The sequence below is a fragment of the Culex pipiens genome, chromosome 1 (genome assembly GCF_016801865.2).
Source record: "Culex pipiens pallens isolate TS chromosome 1, TS_CPP_V2, whole genome shotgun sequence".
Lineage (NCBI taxonomy): Eukaryota > Metazoa > Arthropoda > Insecta > Diptera > Culicidae > Culex > Culex pipiens.
The window spans coordinates 54,072,926-54,088,351 of NC_068937.1; the positions used below are offsets into that span (position 1 = coordinate 54,072,926).

A 15,426-nucleotide genomic window follows, 5' to 3' on the forward strand; every position below is an offset into this window, starting at 1 on the left:
GCTTGACGGGCTGGCGACATCGGAATCTCCTCCGGTGAACCGAAACGGATTCTTGATTTGCAAAATCTTGTGTGTGGTTGGTACAAGTATGAGTGCACGCACCGTTTATTCAATTCAGTCCTAGTTTGTTTTATTCTTTGCCATAAACCAACGCAGAAGATCGAGATTATGGACGTTGTGAAGTGCCGTTACGCTTCGTCACACTCTTTCGACGGGAGCAGTTGATACTGTTTTTGGTCATGACGGAGGCACTCCGGATTGGATTGTGCAAAAACAGGGAGGCATTTTATTTTTTTGAATTTTATCAATCAGACAGTTTTATTTCGCATAAAGAGGGAGTGTTTCGTTGGCCTCTTATGAAAGGGATGAGATGAGAGCTCTTTTCATATTAATTGATTTTATTTAAACAATTCTTATTCTGCGTAACGATAACCGATCTTAACAAATTTCCTCCTGAGCTAATCGCTTGGTTAGCTTCAGTTCGGGCAACACTTTCTTTCGGCTAATTTTGTCCTTCCCTCGCATGAAGGGTCGCAACGGTTCCGGAACCGTAATGGTGTAGTCTTTGTTTTGGAAGTTCTCCAGCAGGGCAATTAACATTCGTGGTATTGCGCACGCCGTTCCGTTGACCGTGTGCGCATAGTTCAGCTGACTGTTGTCGCTTCCGGAGCGATATTGAATTCCTGTGTTAAAGAAGATTATCATTAAAGTTTTAATTTTAATTACAAAGCAAAACAATCCTACCCAATCTCCTCGCCTGATAATCCGTACAATCGCTACAGCTAGAAATTTCCCCGTACATGCCCCTGCCCGGCATCCACGCTTCGATGTCATACTTCCGGTAGGCAGGCGCACCCAACTCGCACGCGGGCATGTCCAACAGCTGGAAGTGAACGCCCAGCGCGTCAAACAGATCCACCTCGATGTCCCGAAACTCCTCCAGCATCGCCTCCGACTGGTCGGGCCGGCACACGGAGAACATCTCAACCTTGGTGAACTGATGCACCCGGTAGATGCCCTTCTCCTCGTGCAGTGCCGAAGTTTCCGCCCGGAAGCACCGACTGACGGCGGTCAGCTTGAGCGGCAGTCGCGACTCCTCCGTTACGGTTCCGGCAAAGTATCCCGCCAGGGCCATCTCGGAAGTGCCCGACAGGCAGAGCGTTTCGTGCGGGTAGTTGAGTTTGTACACCTGGTTGCGTTCGCCGTGGGTGCTCATGCCGCAGCTTTCGATTATGCGAGCCGGCAGGATGTCCGGCACGGTGATGAGGTGGAAGTTGCGTGCCAGGAGTTTTGAGAGCGCGTACCGGATGAGGGCTTGCTCCTGGAATGGTTGAACAAAGCGTAGAAATTATCAATCTATATCGTTCAAACATTCACTCTTGGGGCAGTGACTGTCAATGATGGTACTGAATTCAGGGTCCAGAAATAGCAAATGGAAATGAAAATTAATAATCACGATATGTTAAGTGCTTCTACAAACATCACAAAGTTAACTATTTTTTAATTGATACATCCTGAATGAAGATTTGATTGATCTTTTTTTTAAATAAACATGACCGCCAAATGGCCAACCAGGAATGAAACCTTTCAAAGCCTTTGAAATTGGGGATAATTATTTTATACGTTTTGCAGGCCACAAGGGTGGTCGTCATCATGATGACAAAGTGTGACCTTGCTGGTGGCTTGTGGAAACGGCTCGTAAACCTTTGACCAGCGAGGGTCAGAGTCAAGACGGCTAAAAAGAAGAGGTGTGCCAATGTGAGAAAGGGAAGTAATTTGTGATTGTAGACGGTATTGTTTTGATTTGCAGCATGTTGAATCAACTGTTGTGGATGTACCTGAAACATCGCAAAACGGTTTTTCTCTTCTTCCCATTTTTAGCTACGATCTATCTTTGATTTTATTTAGTTTCACTGATATTCGAATTTGGTTTCTGTTTATTATACACAATTTAATTTTGATTTTATTAGCTTTGGTTCTCTTATCTCTCAATGGTTTTTAACTCTATTGTACCAATTATATTACCAATTGTCGTCGAGAACTTGGTTCATCAGATATGCCCGTTTGTACACTGAAAATGCACATTGTTCATTTTTTTTAAAGTATTTGTATCATTCCTGGTCGACAATTTGTCAGCCATGTTGGTTTTAGAAAAACATTAAAATCTTTATTGGTAGAAAATAATTTTTATTCACGGTGTATTGAGTCAGGGGTTTCTTTTTACAATATTTAGAAATTTTGGAAAATTCGATAATTCCTTTGAAAGAAATTTTTCATTTTTCATCATCTGAAATATATCTAAAATTTGTTTTAATTTGCAATTTGAAATTAAGTGTTAAAAAGTACATTTTTAAGAAAGATTTGTGAGAAATAAAGATTGAGTTGTTTTTAGAGTAAAGCAATTCTCTGAGATGTCGGTCATTCGATTTTTTTTTGCATTTTAAAATCCGACTGAAACTTTTTTTGTGCCTTCAGTATGTCCAAAGAAGCCGTTTTACATTATTAGTTTGTCCATATAATTTTCCATGCAAATTTGGCAACTGTCCATACAAAAATGATATATGGAAATTCAAAAATCTGTATCTTTTGAAGGCGTTTTTTTATCGATTTGATGTCTTCGGCAAAGTTGTAGGAATGGATAAAGACTACACTGAAAAAAATAAACGGTAAACAAGTTTTTGGTGATTTTTAATTTAATTGTTTTTTTTTTATTTTCTGATATGTTTTAGGAGACATCAAATGCCTACTTTTCAGAAATTTCCAGAATGTGCAAAAAATCTTTGACCGAGTTAAGAATTTTTTAATCAATACTGATTTTTTTCAAAATATCCAAATATTTGTCGCAACTTTTTTAATCAAGACTTACATTTAAAAAGGGCGTAATATTGAATGTTTGGCCCTTTTGGAATGTTAGGCTTGATTTAAAAAAATGAAAATATTTTTTTTTAAAAGATCGGATTTTTTTCGTTATATTGAATATTTTGCCCTTTTGAAATATTAGTTTTGATTTTTTTTTGAAAATATTTTTTTCGAAAAGATCGAAAAATTTTACGAATGTTTCATGTTTTAACATTGAAAATCGGACCATCAGTTGCTGAGATATCGACATTAGAAAATGGAGGGTTGTTTTGGTAAGGCTTAGAAAACTTCAATTTTCCTGTTTCTTTTAATTTAAACTGCTGTATCTCAGCAACCAGATGTTCAATCTTCAATGTCTCTTAGACAATTTTAGAGAGAATGTTTTTGAACTTATCAAAAAAAATATTTTCAGAAATGGTATCTCATGGCCTTTTTTCAAATCGAAAAACTGGGGAAATTTCGCCAAATTCAAACTTTTGGTGGCTATATCTTGAAAACGGAGCCCTTTATTAAAAAATCTGTAATGTACTTTTCGATCGCAAAATCAATTTTACATAAAATAAATTAGGTAAAATTTTGCTTTGTATACTATTTTTTCAAAAAATCATAACTCGGCGGCAGATTTTTTGACCATGTTTCTCTGTGGCTCAAAAGTTACGGGTTTTTGTCCTCTAAAACATATCAAAATATCTCGAAAATCAAAAATATGTATTTTAGGAAATTGAATTTTTGTGAAAAAAAAAGTTAATAAGAAATTCGGCAATGTTTTTTCGGTGTACCTATTTTTTTCTCAATAGTCTTCAACAATACCTACAACTTTGCCGAAGACACCAAATTGATCACTGATTCACTCAAAAGTTACAGACGTTTGAATTTTAAAGTACCATTTTTGTATGGACAGCTGCCAAAATTGTATGGAGACTTGTATGGGTTAGGGTGCCCTCTCTCCACAAGCTGATTATTATTCCTTCACGCAGAAAAATGTTTTGTAGAATCAGCCTGTACGAGGTTTGTTTTAACAAAAATTATGTTGAATATAATCAACGCCAATTTTGCGTTGAAACAAACCTTGATTTTCTCATTTCCACAAAAATCTTTTGTTGATTTGAAAAAGTTGCTTTGACGTTTAGCGTTGATTCAACAACAATCTTGATTTTCAAATCAACAAAATGTTTTGTTGATTCAAATATGCCTTATTTTTCTGCGTGTTGAGCTTTTTTAGGACTCTGGACCAAATATGAGCAAAACTGGTCAACATTGATACTCGAAGGTGAAGTTTGTATGGGAAAAATTTAAAAATGTATGGAAAACTCAACTTTCTTACGGTTTGATCTGCACGGTGCGCTGCTTCCATCCAAATATTCCCAAAAGTGAGATTCTCATTGAACATTTAATGCTCTACAACTTTGTAGAGCATACTAAAGCTGTAAAATTTTATCCGGAAAAGTTATTAGCGATTCAAAAAAACATCTCTGTATGAAAAACATTTTGTTCACCAACTTTAGGCTAGGGTATCAATGGGTTAATCTCAACCAATTTCGCTCAAAATTTGCACAGATGCTTAAAATAACCCAAAAAACCGTTTTCCGCTTGTGGAGCAGGGGGTCATTTTTTTCTGGGCTCCCTAGTATGGGTGAACCAATGGCACAAAATAGCTTCTTTGGTCATAGGAAAGGCCCCCACAAAGTTCGAGCCAAATAAAAAAATACAAAAAATAAAAATGGCCGAAATCGGCCGATTTCGAAGAGAATTGCTCTAATGCAAAATAAATTCTTTGGGCATAAGGAAGGCACCAAAACAATTAAAATTAAAATAAAAAAGGCCGTGTTTTTACTAAATAGTTCTTAGGGATCATCCATACACACGAGGACACTTTTTGGAAAATCTCAAAATACAACTAATTTACCGGAACTTCAGAGAACAGCTCATTACCATACAAAGTTTTGTATTTTCTAAACCTCACGAACGAACTATAATTATGTTCCAGAGCACAAAATTATAGTTACAATGTTTTGGATTTTCAAAACCTCACGAACGAACTATAATTATGTTCCAGAGCACATCTTTGTTGAAGAATGCCAAAAGACTCATGCCATGAATTTTATATAATTTATAATTCTGAATCTATACTATCCGAAACCAATAACAAAAACGAAATATTTTGCAAAAGCAAGGTTTCACAAAACCTGTTCAAACCGATTGCATTTGCCGTAGGACGTGGCAAAGACAATATTTATTTGGCAAGATTTTAAAAAAGTAATGTTTATCCATTTGAAACACTCACCAGCTCGGCCAACTCGCCCGTTAGATAGTACGACTTGTGGCCGGTAAAGTTGCCCAGCTTTTCCATCCGAAAGATGTTCATTTTTTTGGTCATCTCGGAAAACTCAAACACCTTTGCCCCCTCGCCGAGGGACGGCTTCTCGTTGTAGTACCGCACCACTTTGGGATCCGCACCGTGCTGCAGCACGCCCGGATGGGTTCGGTTGGGAATTTTTCTCAACTCCGCCTGAAGTTGATCATTTAGTTGGGATCTTTCTGCCTCACCTGCATTGGCGGGAAGTGAACGGAGTTTACTGTTTAACTCATGGACCAGCTGAATGTTTCCGACGCCTTTGCGGTGCTCAATGTTGTGCTGGATTTCCGGTATGTTGGCCGGATTTAGCAGGTAATCGGTGTCATAGCTCGGTTTCACCAGGTGAAACTTGTGATGAACGAAACGGGCGTAGGTGACTAGTTTTTGCTCCAAGTGGAATGATTTTAGAACGGATAAACTTTTAAATGCTAACATTGTTGAAAAACTGTTCAAAATTTGACTGATTTCATTGAATTTTTATGATTTTTTAAAACACAGAACGGTTTCAACTAAAAATTACGCAAAAGACCGCAAAAATATAAACAACGACGTGCTGATTTTGACGTTTCTCAAAATGAATGCATGCGATGTTTTGTTGAAATTGTCATTGAGAAAGAAACAGGAACTGACGGAAAAGGTCGAATTTTGGTCGACTCAGTTGTTCATCGAATAAGGGGGTGCTGCTGGGAAGAGCTTGAAAAATGACACGAAAAAATTGGGTACTAAAGCCCTATGTAAATTTTTATGTACAACGGTAAAAAACACGATTAAAATCCATTTCTGATCACTTTTTTTCATTTTAATGCAAATTTTTTTTTTACAAGACAACATTTTTTCGATGGATCAACTATGGTCCCCTTGGAACGAGCTGTCAAGTAGGAGCTTTTCTGTCAAGAAGGACCGCGAGGTTAATTTTTCAAAATTGATTTAAATAGTAGTTTATGCAACAAGTTGCAAAAAGAGGATTTTTTCAGCACGAGTCGTACATTTATCCAACGAGGTTCACCGAGTTGGATAAATACGACGAGTGCTGAAAAAATCAAGTTTTGCTACGAGTTCCATACAACATTTTTTGCAATTCCGAAAAACCCATTTAGTGAAATTTCAAGTCAAATTTTCAAGTATTTTGTCGATAAATCGTTTAAATCAAAAAAATGTTGAAAAGTGTTACTTTTCGAAACAAGTGCTGAAAAGTTCAACTTTTCAGCACCCATTTCAGTGCTGAAAAGTAGAACTTTTCAGCATTTATTTTGAAAAGTGTTGCTATTCGATTCTGTTATTTTTGGTACAGAAAAGTAGGCTATTTCGTCGTTCAAGAATGACAGGAAAAGTAAGTTGTTTCGCGACGGAATTGCAAAAAATCCATTTTAAACTCTTTGGAGTCGTACAAAGGGTCATTGTACTCAGAACAATAAGCTTTATCGCTGTAAACAAGAATATCAGCAATCTAAGCTTCATTTTAGGACCCAATTGTCACCGCGGTTCTAGCGATACATAGCGCACAAGGTACAAGGAAAGGAGTTTACATAGGGCGTCCAATTTTCCCGGGTTTAGAATTTCCCGGGAAACGGGAAAAATATTTTTGAAATCCCGGGAATTCCCGGGATCCCGGGAAATTTTTGAAGCAGTCAAAAAATCTATATTTTCATAATATTTGATAGGCTTTCAAGCTTAAAATCATTGAATAAGCTTAATAATAATTGGTGCCATCTTCACTTCAATCTAGACAAGGACGACAGTTTTGAAATAATTTAAAAGAAATCGAAAAAAAAATATTTAAAAAAGTACAAATATCAATTTCAATGTCATTTAAATTAAATAAGTGTTTTATGAATATATTTCTTATATATTTTTTTATAAATGCCATAACAAGAAAAGCTTGAAAAATTTCATTACAAATATCTACAAAAACGAGAAGCGACAACAAAACCAGATTTTTTTTTAAAAAAAAAAGGTCGTATAAGCTATTGTTCTTCATATGTTTATATGACCTTTAAAAAAATCAGAAAATAAAATGATACCAGTCAATGCAAAATTTTAGATAAGTTTTCAATGTCTTATTTTAAATAAAACATATTTTACTAATTCTCTTTAAGTTAGTACCGTCAACTGGGGAAAATCAGGACTACAGTCTGAAAGGTACAGGAGATTTCAGAGCAATACATTTCTAGACTTTTTTTTATTAGGTCCTTTAAACATATGAAACACAATAGTTTATTGGACCTTTAAAAAAAAACTGGATTTGGAAATTGGTGTACTAATTGTTTTTTCTGTTTCTGTTTTAACCGAAGTTATTTAAAACACGATGCATTTTTTTTCTTAAATAGCAGTCTTAATTCGTTACTTGCCCCAGATTCCGGTGTTTGATGAAAAATATTTTAAGGTTAGATTTTTTTTTCAAATTTAAAATCCTAAATATAAATTTAATACCCAGTCTTTAAAAAAAAAACATAAAATTAAATAGAAAATGTTTAAAGCGTCAGGCATTTTGCGGATCTGTGAACTAAATTTTAAACAATTTTCCCTAATAAGTCAAATTAAAGCTGATATAATCCGAATCCAAATTTAAAATTTGTATTGATTACTATGTATTAAACTGTTCATCTATTTCTACAACCAAATCAGAATTTCCAGACCAAAATTTGATTTTTTTTTTCAATTTCGGGAATTCCCGGGACAAATTATGAAAAATCCCGGGATTCGGGAATTCCCGGTTTTGGAAAAATCCCGGGATTTTTGTCCCGGGAATTCCCGGGATGGACGCACTAGTTTACAGCATCTGGATGGAACAGCACTTTCCCTCTCAATAGGGACTGTGTTATAGATCTGGAAATGCTTAATAACAGTAAAAATGGGTAACACGCTACAATAGTTCTCGTAATCAGGATTAAGTGGCTTAATACTCCAACAGAAAAAATGGGGTGCTAAAATTGAGTTCAAATTTCATTCTCGTGCTGTCTTTGTCGCATGTGAATTTTGGGCCAAATTTAGATAAGGACGCCATTTTGTGCAGATCTCAATGCCTCATCTTTCAACCTTCATAGTTTTCAAAAATTCAATTTCAATCCTGGAAAAACTTCGTGCATTGTTGTCACTCTTCATATGAAATACATTTTGATCTAAAAGTGCTTACGGACAGTTGCTTTGGAGAATTTGAACGTTGCGCGTCGCGGTCAACACGCCGGATTTTCGTTGCCGTTTCCGTCTTTGTTTTCCCCCCGATTGTGTGTGTATTTCGACCCGGACGATTTCGCGATGTTGACAGTTGCTTTGGAGAATTTGAACGTTGCGCGTCGCGGTCAACACGCCGGATTTTCGATGCCGTTTCCGTCTTTGTTTTCCCCCCGATTGTGTGTGTATTTCGACCCGGACGATTTCGCGATGTTGACAGTTGCTTTGGAGAATTTGAACGTTGCGCGTCGCGGTCAACACGCCGGATTTTCGATGCCGTTTCCGTCTTTGTTTTCCCCGCGATTGTGTGTGTATTTCGACCCGGGTGATTTCGCGATGTTGACAGTTGCTTTGGAGAATTTGAACGTTGCGCGTCGCGGTCAACACGCCGGATTTTCGTTGCCGTTTCCGTCTTTGTTTCCCCCCGATTGTGTGTGTGTATTTCGACCCGGGTGATTTCGCGATGTTGACAGTTGCTTTGGAGAATTTGAACGTTGCGCGTCGCGGGCAACACGCCGGATTTTCGTTGCCGTTTCCGTCTTTGTTTTCCCCCCGATTGTGTGTGTATTTCGACCCGGGTGATTTCGCGATGTTGACAGTTGCTTTGGAGAATTTGAACGTTGCGCGTCGCGGGCAACACGCCGGATTTTCGTTGCCGTTTCCGTCTTTGTTTTCCCCCCGATTGTGTGTGTATTTCGACCCGGACGATTTCGCGATGTTGACAGTTGCTTTGGAGAATTTGAACGTTGCGCGTCGCGGTCAACACGCCGGATTTTCGATGCCGTTTCCGTCTTTGTTTTCCCCCCGATTGTGTGTGTATTTCGACCCGGACGATTTCGCGATGTTGACAGTTGCTTTGGAGAATTTGAACGTTGCGCGTCGCGGTCAACACGCCGGATTTTCGATGCCGTTTCCGTCTTTGTTTTCCCCGCGATTGTGTGTGTATTTCGACCCGGGTGATTTCGCGATGTTGACAGTTGCTTTGGAGAATTTGAACGTTGCGCGTCGCGGTCAACACGCCGGATTTTCGTTGCCGTTTCCGTCTTTGTTTCCCCCCGATTGTGTGTGTGTATTTCGACCCGGGTGATTTCGCGATGTTGACAGTTGCTTTGGAGAATTTGAACGTTGCGCGTCGCGGGCAACACGCCGGATTTTCGATGCCGTTTCCGTCTTTGTTTTCCCCCCGATTGTGTGTGTATTTCGACCCGGACGATTTCGCGATGTTGACAGTTGCTTTGGAGAATTTGAACGTTGCGCGTCGCGGGCAACACGCCGGATTTTCGTTGCCGTTTCCGTCTTTGTTTTCCCCCCGATTGTGTGTGTATTTCGACCCGGACGATTTCGCGATGTTGACAGTTGCTTTGGAGAATTTGAACGTTGCGCGTCGCGGTCAACACGCCGGATTTTCGATGCCGTTTCCGTCTTTGTTTTCCCCGCGATTGTGTGTGTATTTCGACCCGGGTGATTTCGCGATGTTGACAGTTGCTTTGGAGAATTTGAACGTTGCGCGTCGCGGTCAACACGCCGGATTTTCGATGCCGTTTCCGTCTTTGTTTTCCCCCCGATTGTGTGTGTATTTCGACCCGGACGATTTCGCGATGTTGACAGTTGCTTTGGAGAATTTGAACGTTGCGCGTCGCGGGCAACACGCCGGATTTTCGTTGCCGTTTCCGTCTTTGTTTTCCCCCCGATTGTGTGTGTATTTCGACCCGGACGATTTCGCGATGTTGACAGTTGCTTTGGAGAATTTGAACGTTGCGCGTCGCGGTCAACACGCCGGATTTTCGATGCCGTTTCCGTCTTTGTTTTCCCCGCGATTGTGTGTGTATTTCGACCCGGGTGATTTCGCGATGTTGACAGTTGCTTTGGAGAATTTGAACGTTGCGCGTCGCGGTCAACACGCCGGATTTTCGTTGCCGTTTCCGTCTTTGTTTCCCCCCGATTGTGTGTGTATTTCGACCCGGGTGATTTCGCGATGTTGACAGTTGCTTTGGAGAATTTGAACGTTGCGCGTCGCGGTCAACACGCCGGATTTTCGTTGCCGTTTCCGTCTTTGTTTTCCCCCCGATTGTGTGTGTATTTCGACCCGGACGATTTCGCGATGTTGACAGTTGCTTTGGAGAATTTGAACGTTGCGCGTCGCGGGCAACACGCCGGATTTTCGTTGCCGTTTCCGTCTTTGTTTTCCCCCCGATTGTGTGTGTATTTCGACCCGGACGATTTCGCGATGTTGACAGTTGCTTTGGAGAATTTGAACGTTGCGCGTCGCGGTCAACACGCCGGATTTTCGATGCCGTTTCCGTCTTTGTTTTCCCCGCGATTGTGTGTGTATTTCGACCCGGGTGATTTCGCGATGTTGACAGTTGCTTTGGAGAATTTGAACGTTGCGCGTCGCGGTCAACACGCCGGATTTTCGTTGCCGTTTCCGTCTTTGTTTCCCCCCGATTGTGTGTGTGTATTTCGACCCGGGTGATTTCGCGATGTTGACAGTTGCTTTGGAAAATTTGAACGTTGCGCGTCGCGGGCTACACGCCGGATTTTCGTTGCCGTTTCCGTCTTTGTTTTCCCCCCGATTGTGTGTGTATTTCGACCCGGACGATTTCTCGATGTTGACAGTTGCTTTGGAGAATTTGAACGTTGCGCGTCGCGGGCAACACGCCGGATTTTCGTTGCCGTTTCCGTCTTTGTTTTCCCCCCGATTGTGTGTGTATTTCGACCCGGGTGATTTCGCGATGTTGACAGTTGCTTTGGAGAATTTGAACGTTGCGCGTCGCGGGCAACACGCCGGATTTTCGTTGCCGTTTCCGTCTTTGTTTCCCCCCGATTGTGTGTGTGTATTTCGACCCGGGTGATTTCGCGATGTTGACAGTTGCTTTGGAGAATTTGAACGTTGCGCGTCGCGGGCAACACGCCGGATTTTCGTTGCCGTTTCCGTCTTTGTTTCCCCCCCGATTGTGTGTGTATTTCGACCCGGACGATTTCGCGATGTTGACAGTTGCTTTGGAGAATTTGAACGTTGCGCGTCGCGGTCAACACGCCGGATTTTCGTTGCCGTTTCCGTCTTTGTTTCCCCCCGATTGTGTGTGTATTTCGACCCGGGTGATTTCGCGATGTTGACAGTTGCTTTGGAGAATTTGAACGTTGCGCGTCGCGGTCAACACGCCGGATTTTCGTTGCCGTTTCCGTCTTTGTTTTCCCCCCGATTGTGTGTGTATTTCGACCCGGACGATTTCTCGATGTTGACAGTTGCTTTGGAGAATTTGAACGTTGCGCGTCGCGGGCAACACGCCGGATTTTCGTTGCCGTTTCCGTCTTTGTTTTCCCCCCGATTGTGTGTGTATTTCGACCCGGGTGATTTCGCGATGTTGACAGTTGCTTTGGAGAATTTGAACGTTGCGCGTCGCGGGCAACACGCCGGATTTTCGTTGCCGTTTCCGTCTTTGTTTTCCCCCCGATTGTGTGTGTATTTCGACCCGGGTGATTTCGCGATGTTGACAGTTGCTTTGGAGAATTTGAACGTTGCGCGTCGCGGGCAACACGCCGGATTTTCGTTGCCGTTTCCGTCTTTGTTTTCCCCCCGATTGTGTGTGTATTTCGACCCGGACGATTTCGCGATGTTGACAGTTGCTTTGGAGAATTTGAACGTTGCGCGTCGCGGTCAACACGCCGGATTTTCGATGCCGTTTCCGTCTTTGTTTTCCCCCCGATTGTGTGTGTATTTCGACCCGGGTGATTTCGCGATGTTGACAGTTGCTTTGGAGAATTTGAACGTTGCGCGTCGCGGTCAACACGCCGGATTTTCGTTGCCGTTTCCGTCTTTGTTTACCCCCCGATTGTGTGTGTATTTCGACCCGGGTGATTTCGCGATGTTGACAGTTGCTTTGGAGAATTTGAACGTTGCGCGTCGCGGGCAACACGCCGGATTTTCGTTGCCGTTTCCGTCTTTGTTTTCCCCCCGATTGTGTGTGTATTTCGGTCCGGGCGGTTTCGCGTTTTCGCATTTTAGTTGGTTTTATCTTTCCACAGCCGGCTGTCTAAGATTGAATCATTTATGCTAAACTCAACACCAAATAACCGGGAATAGTCTCATCCGCATACTCCGACTGTTTGCCTTGAGAATGCATAATACATCACACCATTAAACAAAATTTATTGATTATTGGGTCGCATCATCATCCTCTATGTTGAATCCTGGCCATTACCCTTACCCACTAACAAAATCCCAAGTAGAAGTAGTTTTCCGGCACACGTGGGGGTGTGGATATCGTATAGAACCCACCCTTTGTAGCAACCTGTGCTAACTAACATTCCCGTCCCAATCCCCCGAGATCTACAAACTGACATGGCGGGCGCCGTTGGTGGCCAACGACTGTTACCTATTTGCTCCAGATCTAGTTTTAATGATCTTGATCTTTTATCTTTTCAGCGCATTCATACATGCTGTTGATAAGGGAAACACCATTAGATCGTTCAAGCGTATGGTCGGTTGTATTGATAGGATATTACGGTCCTGTTCAGCAACGGAGAAGGACAACCATGGGTGGTCTCTCATGCTCATGCTCATGCTCAATACATTTTGATCTAAAAGTGCTTACTTGACACATCCTGAAAAATGCTGCAAGTGCGACAACTGGCCAATGGGAACACAGAAGACATTTTGACATACGTACATGCAAACATTTTTATTTATAACTCGGGATTCCTGCAACCAAATTCAACCAAACTTTGGGACATTTTTTCTGATCGGCCAGGCCAACTGCGTAAAATTAACCGCAAAGATGATTCGTTTAAATGGATTGAGTTTGAGCACGAATGTTCAAACAGCAATACTCTGAGACCCTCTGGGATGGGACCTTGTATTTCCACAAATGCCCTGGACCTTATTTACCATGGTTATAAAACTCGCAGGATACAATCTCACATTTATATTGTTTTGCTTGAGATACAGTACAGCACGAGGTTATCAAAAATCAAATTCCAGCAAAACAATGTAATTGGGACGATGTCCCACTGTAAATAAAGAGTCTACCCTGCTCGTTCCTAATAAAACAACTGATGTGCGCAGGATAGATTCTTTATTATTTTTCTTGAATTGTTCATTTCCAGAGTTTTTTTTAAAAGGTTTTAAAAGCTATTGTCTTTTATATGTGTATAGGACCTAATGAAAAATAGAAATTTTAGACTAAGCAAAACTCCTACAGCGTATTGAAGTGCTGTACAGAGCACTTAAATATCAATCGCAAAACACTTTACTGGATCACTGGAAAATTTGCTATAAAAAAATCCCAAAAGCCAAACAATTGAATTTCAAATGTTGTTGAAAAATAATTGTATGTCCAAGCGGTTCACGCTTGCTAGTCCTGAAAGCTACACTGAAAATACGCCACACTTTTTATTCAAGTGCCCAAACACTTGAATGATTGAATAAATCCACATCATAGCAAGTGTTTGGGCGATTAACTTTTTGGTATTTTATGACACGTTGTTTTTATTCGGGTGACTCAAGCTTTTCAATGGTTTTCCTCATGAATTTAGCCCACTGCCCTAGCCTTCGATAAAAGTCGTGCTAAAATCAATCAGTGAAACCGAGAGCGAAACACATTAAATTCAAGTGGAAAATCACGTTGACTTTGAATAATGCCTGCTTTGGGTAGATAATTAGATCAATTCTCGACTTTTTTTTGATTAGGTCCTATAAACATATGAAAGACAATAGCTTATAGGACCTTTTCAAAAAAAACTCTGGAATTGCAAGTGTATTCCTCATCACCTTTAATAGCTCAACGCAGTGGGGCAAATTTATGAGCAAAACACTTGAAAAGCTCGAACCACCCGAATGAAAATAATTTGTCAAAATCTACCAAAAAGTCAATCGAATTTGAATTTGTTAGTGGATTGGATTGAAATTGAAACTCAAACTAATTAGATCTAAGACTCGGGAGCAATCGAGAGGAATCGGGAGAAATGTAGAGAAACCGAGATAAACTGTCAAAAACAAAATTTCAGAGCAAACGGGAGCAAAGTAGAGAAAACGGGAGAAACTTGGAGTAATAAGAGCTACTCTCTTGCTCGCTGTCTTGCCCCGAGACCTAAGAAGTAGCTTTATTTAATCATTCAAATGTTTGGGCACTTGAATAAAAAGTGTTGTGTGTTTTCAGTGTACAGCATGGTCTTGGCGTTCTCTACTCGTAACTTTGTGTTCGAAGGCTTGAAAGGGTGAGGTATATCTATTATAATCCAAACCTTTTTTTCAACCTAGTTCCCATCCATCCCGGGATGCGAACTGACTTACTTTTGACTGTTGGTCCAACTGCCGATCAGTGACTCTACCAGTGAGAAATACGGGGCCGATCTGATCTGATTGTAAGAACGACGATCAGACCGATCAATCCTAACGATTTTGACCCGCGGCCAATAGATTTTTGTAGTAAACATTATTTGCTGCGTAGCCCTACGCCACCATTCCGTTATTCGGCACTGTTGCGATGTTTCGACTTCGCGCGCCCAAACCCTTTCTTGCGCGACGATGATCTGTCATCACAGCTGTCAGTTGCCAGCCCAACATAAAAAGAAGGAAGAACAAGCAAACGAAGCAGCGCGAGCAAAAAACCCGAGAGTAAAGTTTCGGAAATAAAATTTTCTACCGTGAAAAAAGGAGACGGATTTCGGAACCGATTCCCGCGGCGCGACCCCACACGAATGAGGAAGCGCAAACCGCACGAGTTTTAGGACCGCGGAAGTGAACGGCAAAGAAAGAAGTTGTGTTTTGGTGACTGTGCGTGCGCGAGAGCTTTTTTCGCCTCCTCCTCCCGAGCATGGCCTTAGCAGCAGCAGCAGCCAGCAGAAAGACTCCATCGAAAATCTGTGAGTAGCTACGACGGAACGGGGGAAGAATTCGTCTGTCCCAGTCACGGGATGGCTATTTTCGTGTTGCTCGTAGGGGAAAGTGTCTCCGTAGGGAAATCCGTACCGTGGAACCGGATTCGGTGGTCCAGAAAAACGCCCCTTTGGACACAGCTGAGATCAAGGTTTTTCGCCTT

The 15,426-nt window shown here is 41.2% G+C and overlaps 2 protein-coding genes across 2 annotated transcripts in view; one reads left to right on the plus strand and one right to left on the minus strand.

Moving 5' to 3' along the window:
* Nucleotides 1-378: 378 nt before the first annotated feature.
* Nucleotides 379-5,763, minus strand: LOC120412989 (serine--tRNA ligase, mitochondrial). The gene is made up of 3 exons (XM_039573643.2): nucleotides 5,144-5,763; nucleotides 745-1,321; nucleotides 379-683 (listed from the first exon to the last, which is right to left on the minus strand). The coding sequence occupies exons 1-3, from the start codon at nucleotides 5,648-5,650 to the stop codon at nucleotides 439-441; spliced, it is 1,329 nt and encodes a 442-aa protein (XP_039429577.1). The 5' UTR covers nucleotides 5,651-5,763; the 3' UTR covers nucleotides 379-438.
* A 9,173-nt stretch (nucleotides 5,764-14,936) lies between these two features.
* Nucleotides 14,937-15,426, plus strand: part of LOC120432667 (katanin p80 WD40 repeat-containing subunit B1) — a 32,216-nt gene continuing 31,726 nt past the window's right edge. The window contains exon 1 of the mRNA XM_039597920.2: nucleotides 14,937-15,250. Within this exon, the coding sequence (XP_039453854.1) occupies nucleotides 15,202-15,250 (49 nt within the window). The 5' untranslated portion in view covers nucleotides 14,937-15,201. The remainder of the gene's footprint in view (nucleotides 15,251-15,426) is intronic.

Excerpts from the sequence above, each read along its gene's own strand:
- LOC120412989 (XM_039573643.2), bottom strand. The coding sequence starts at position 5,650 with ATGTTAGCATTTAAAAGTTTATCCGTTCTAAAATCATTCCACTTGGAG. Across the intron at positions 1,322-5,143 it reads CGGGCGAGTTGGCCGAGCTG|GAGCAAGCCCTCATCCGGTA; the intron begins GTGAGTGTTTCA and ends CAACCATTCCAG. Across the intron at positions 684-744 it reads TTATCAGGCGAGGAGATTGG|GAATTCAATATCGCTCCGGA; the intron begins GTAGGATTGTTT and ends TCTTTAACACAG.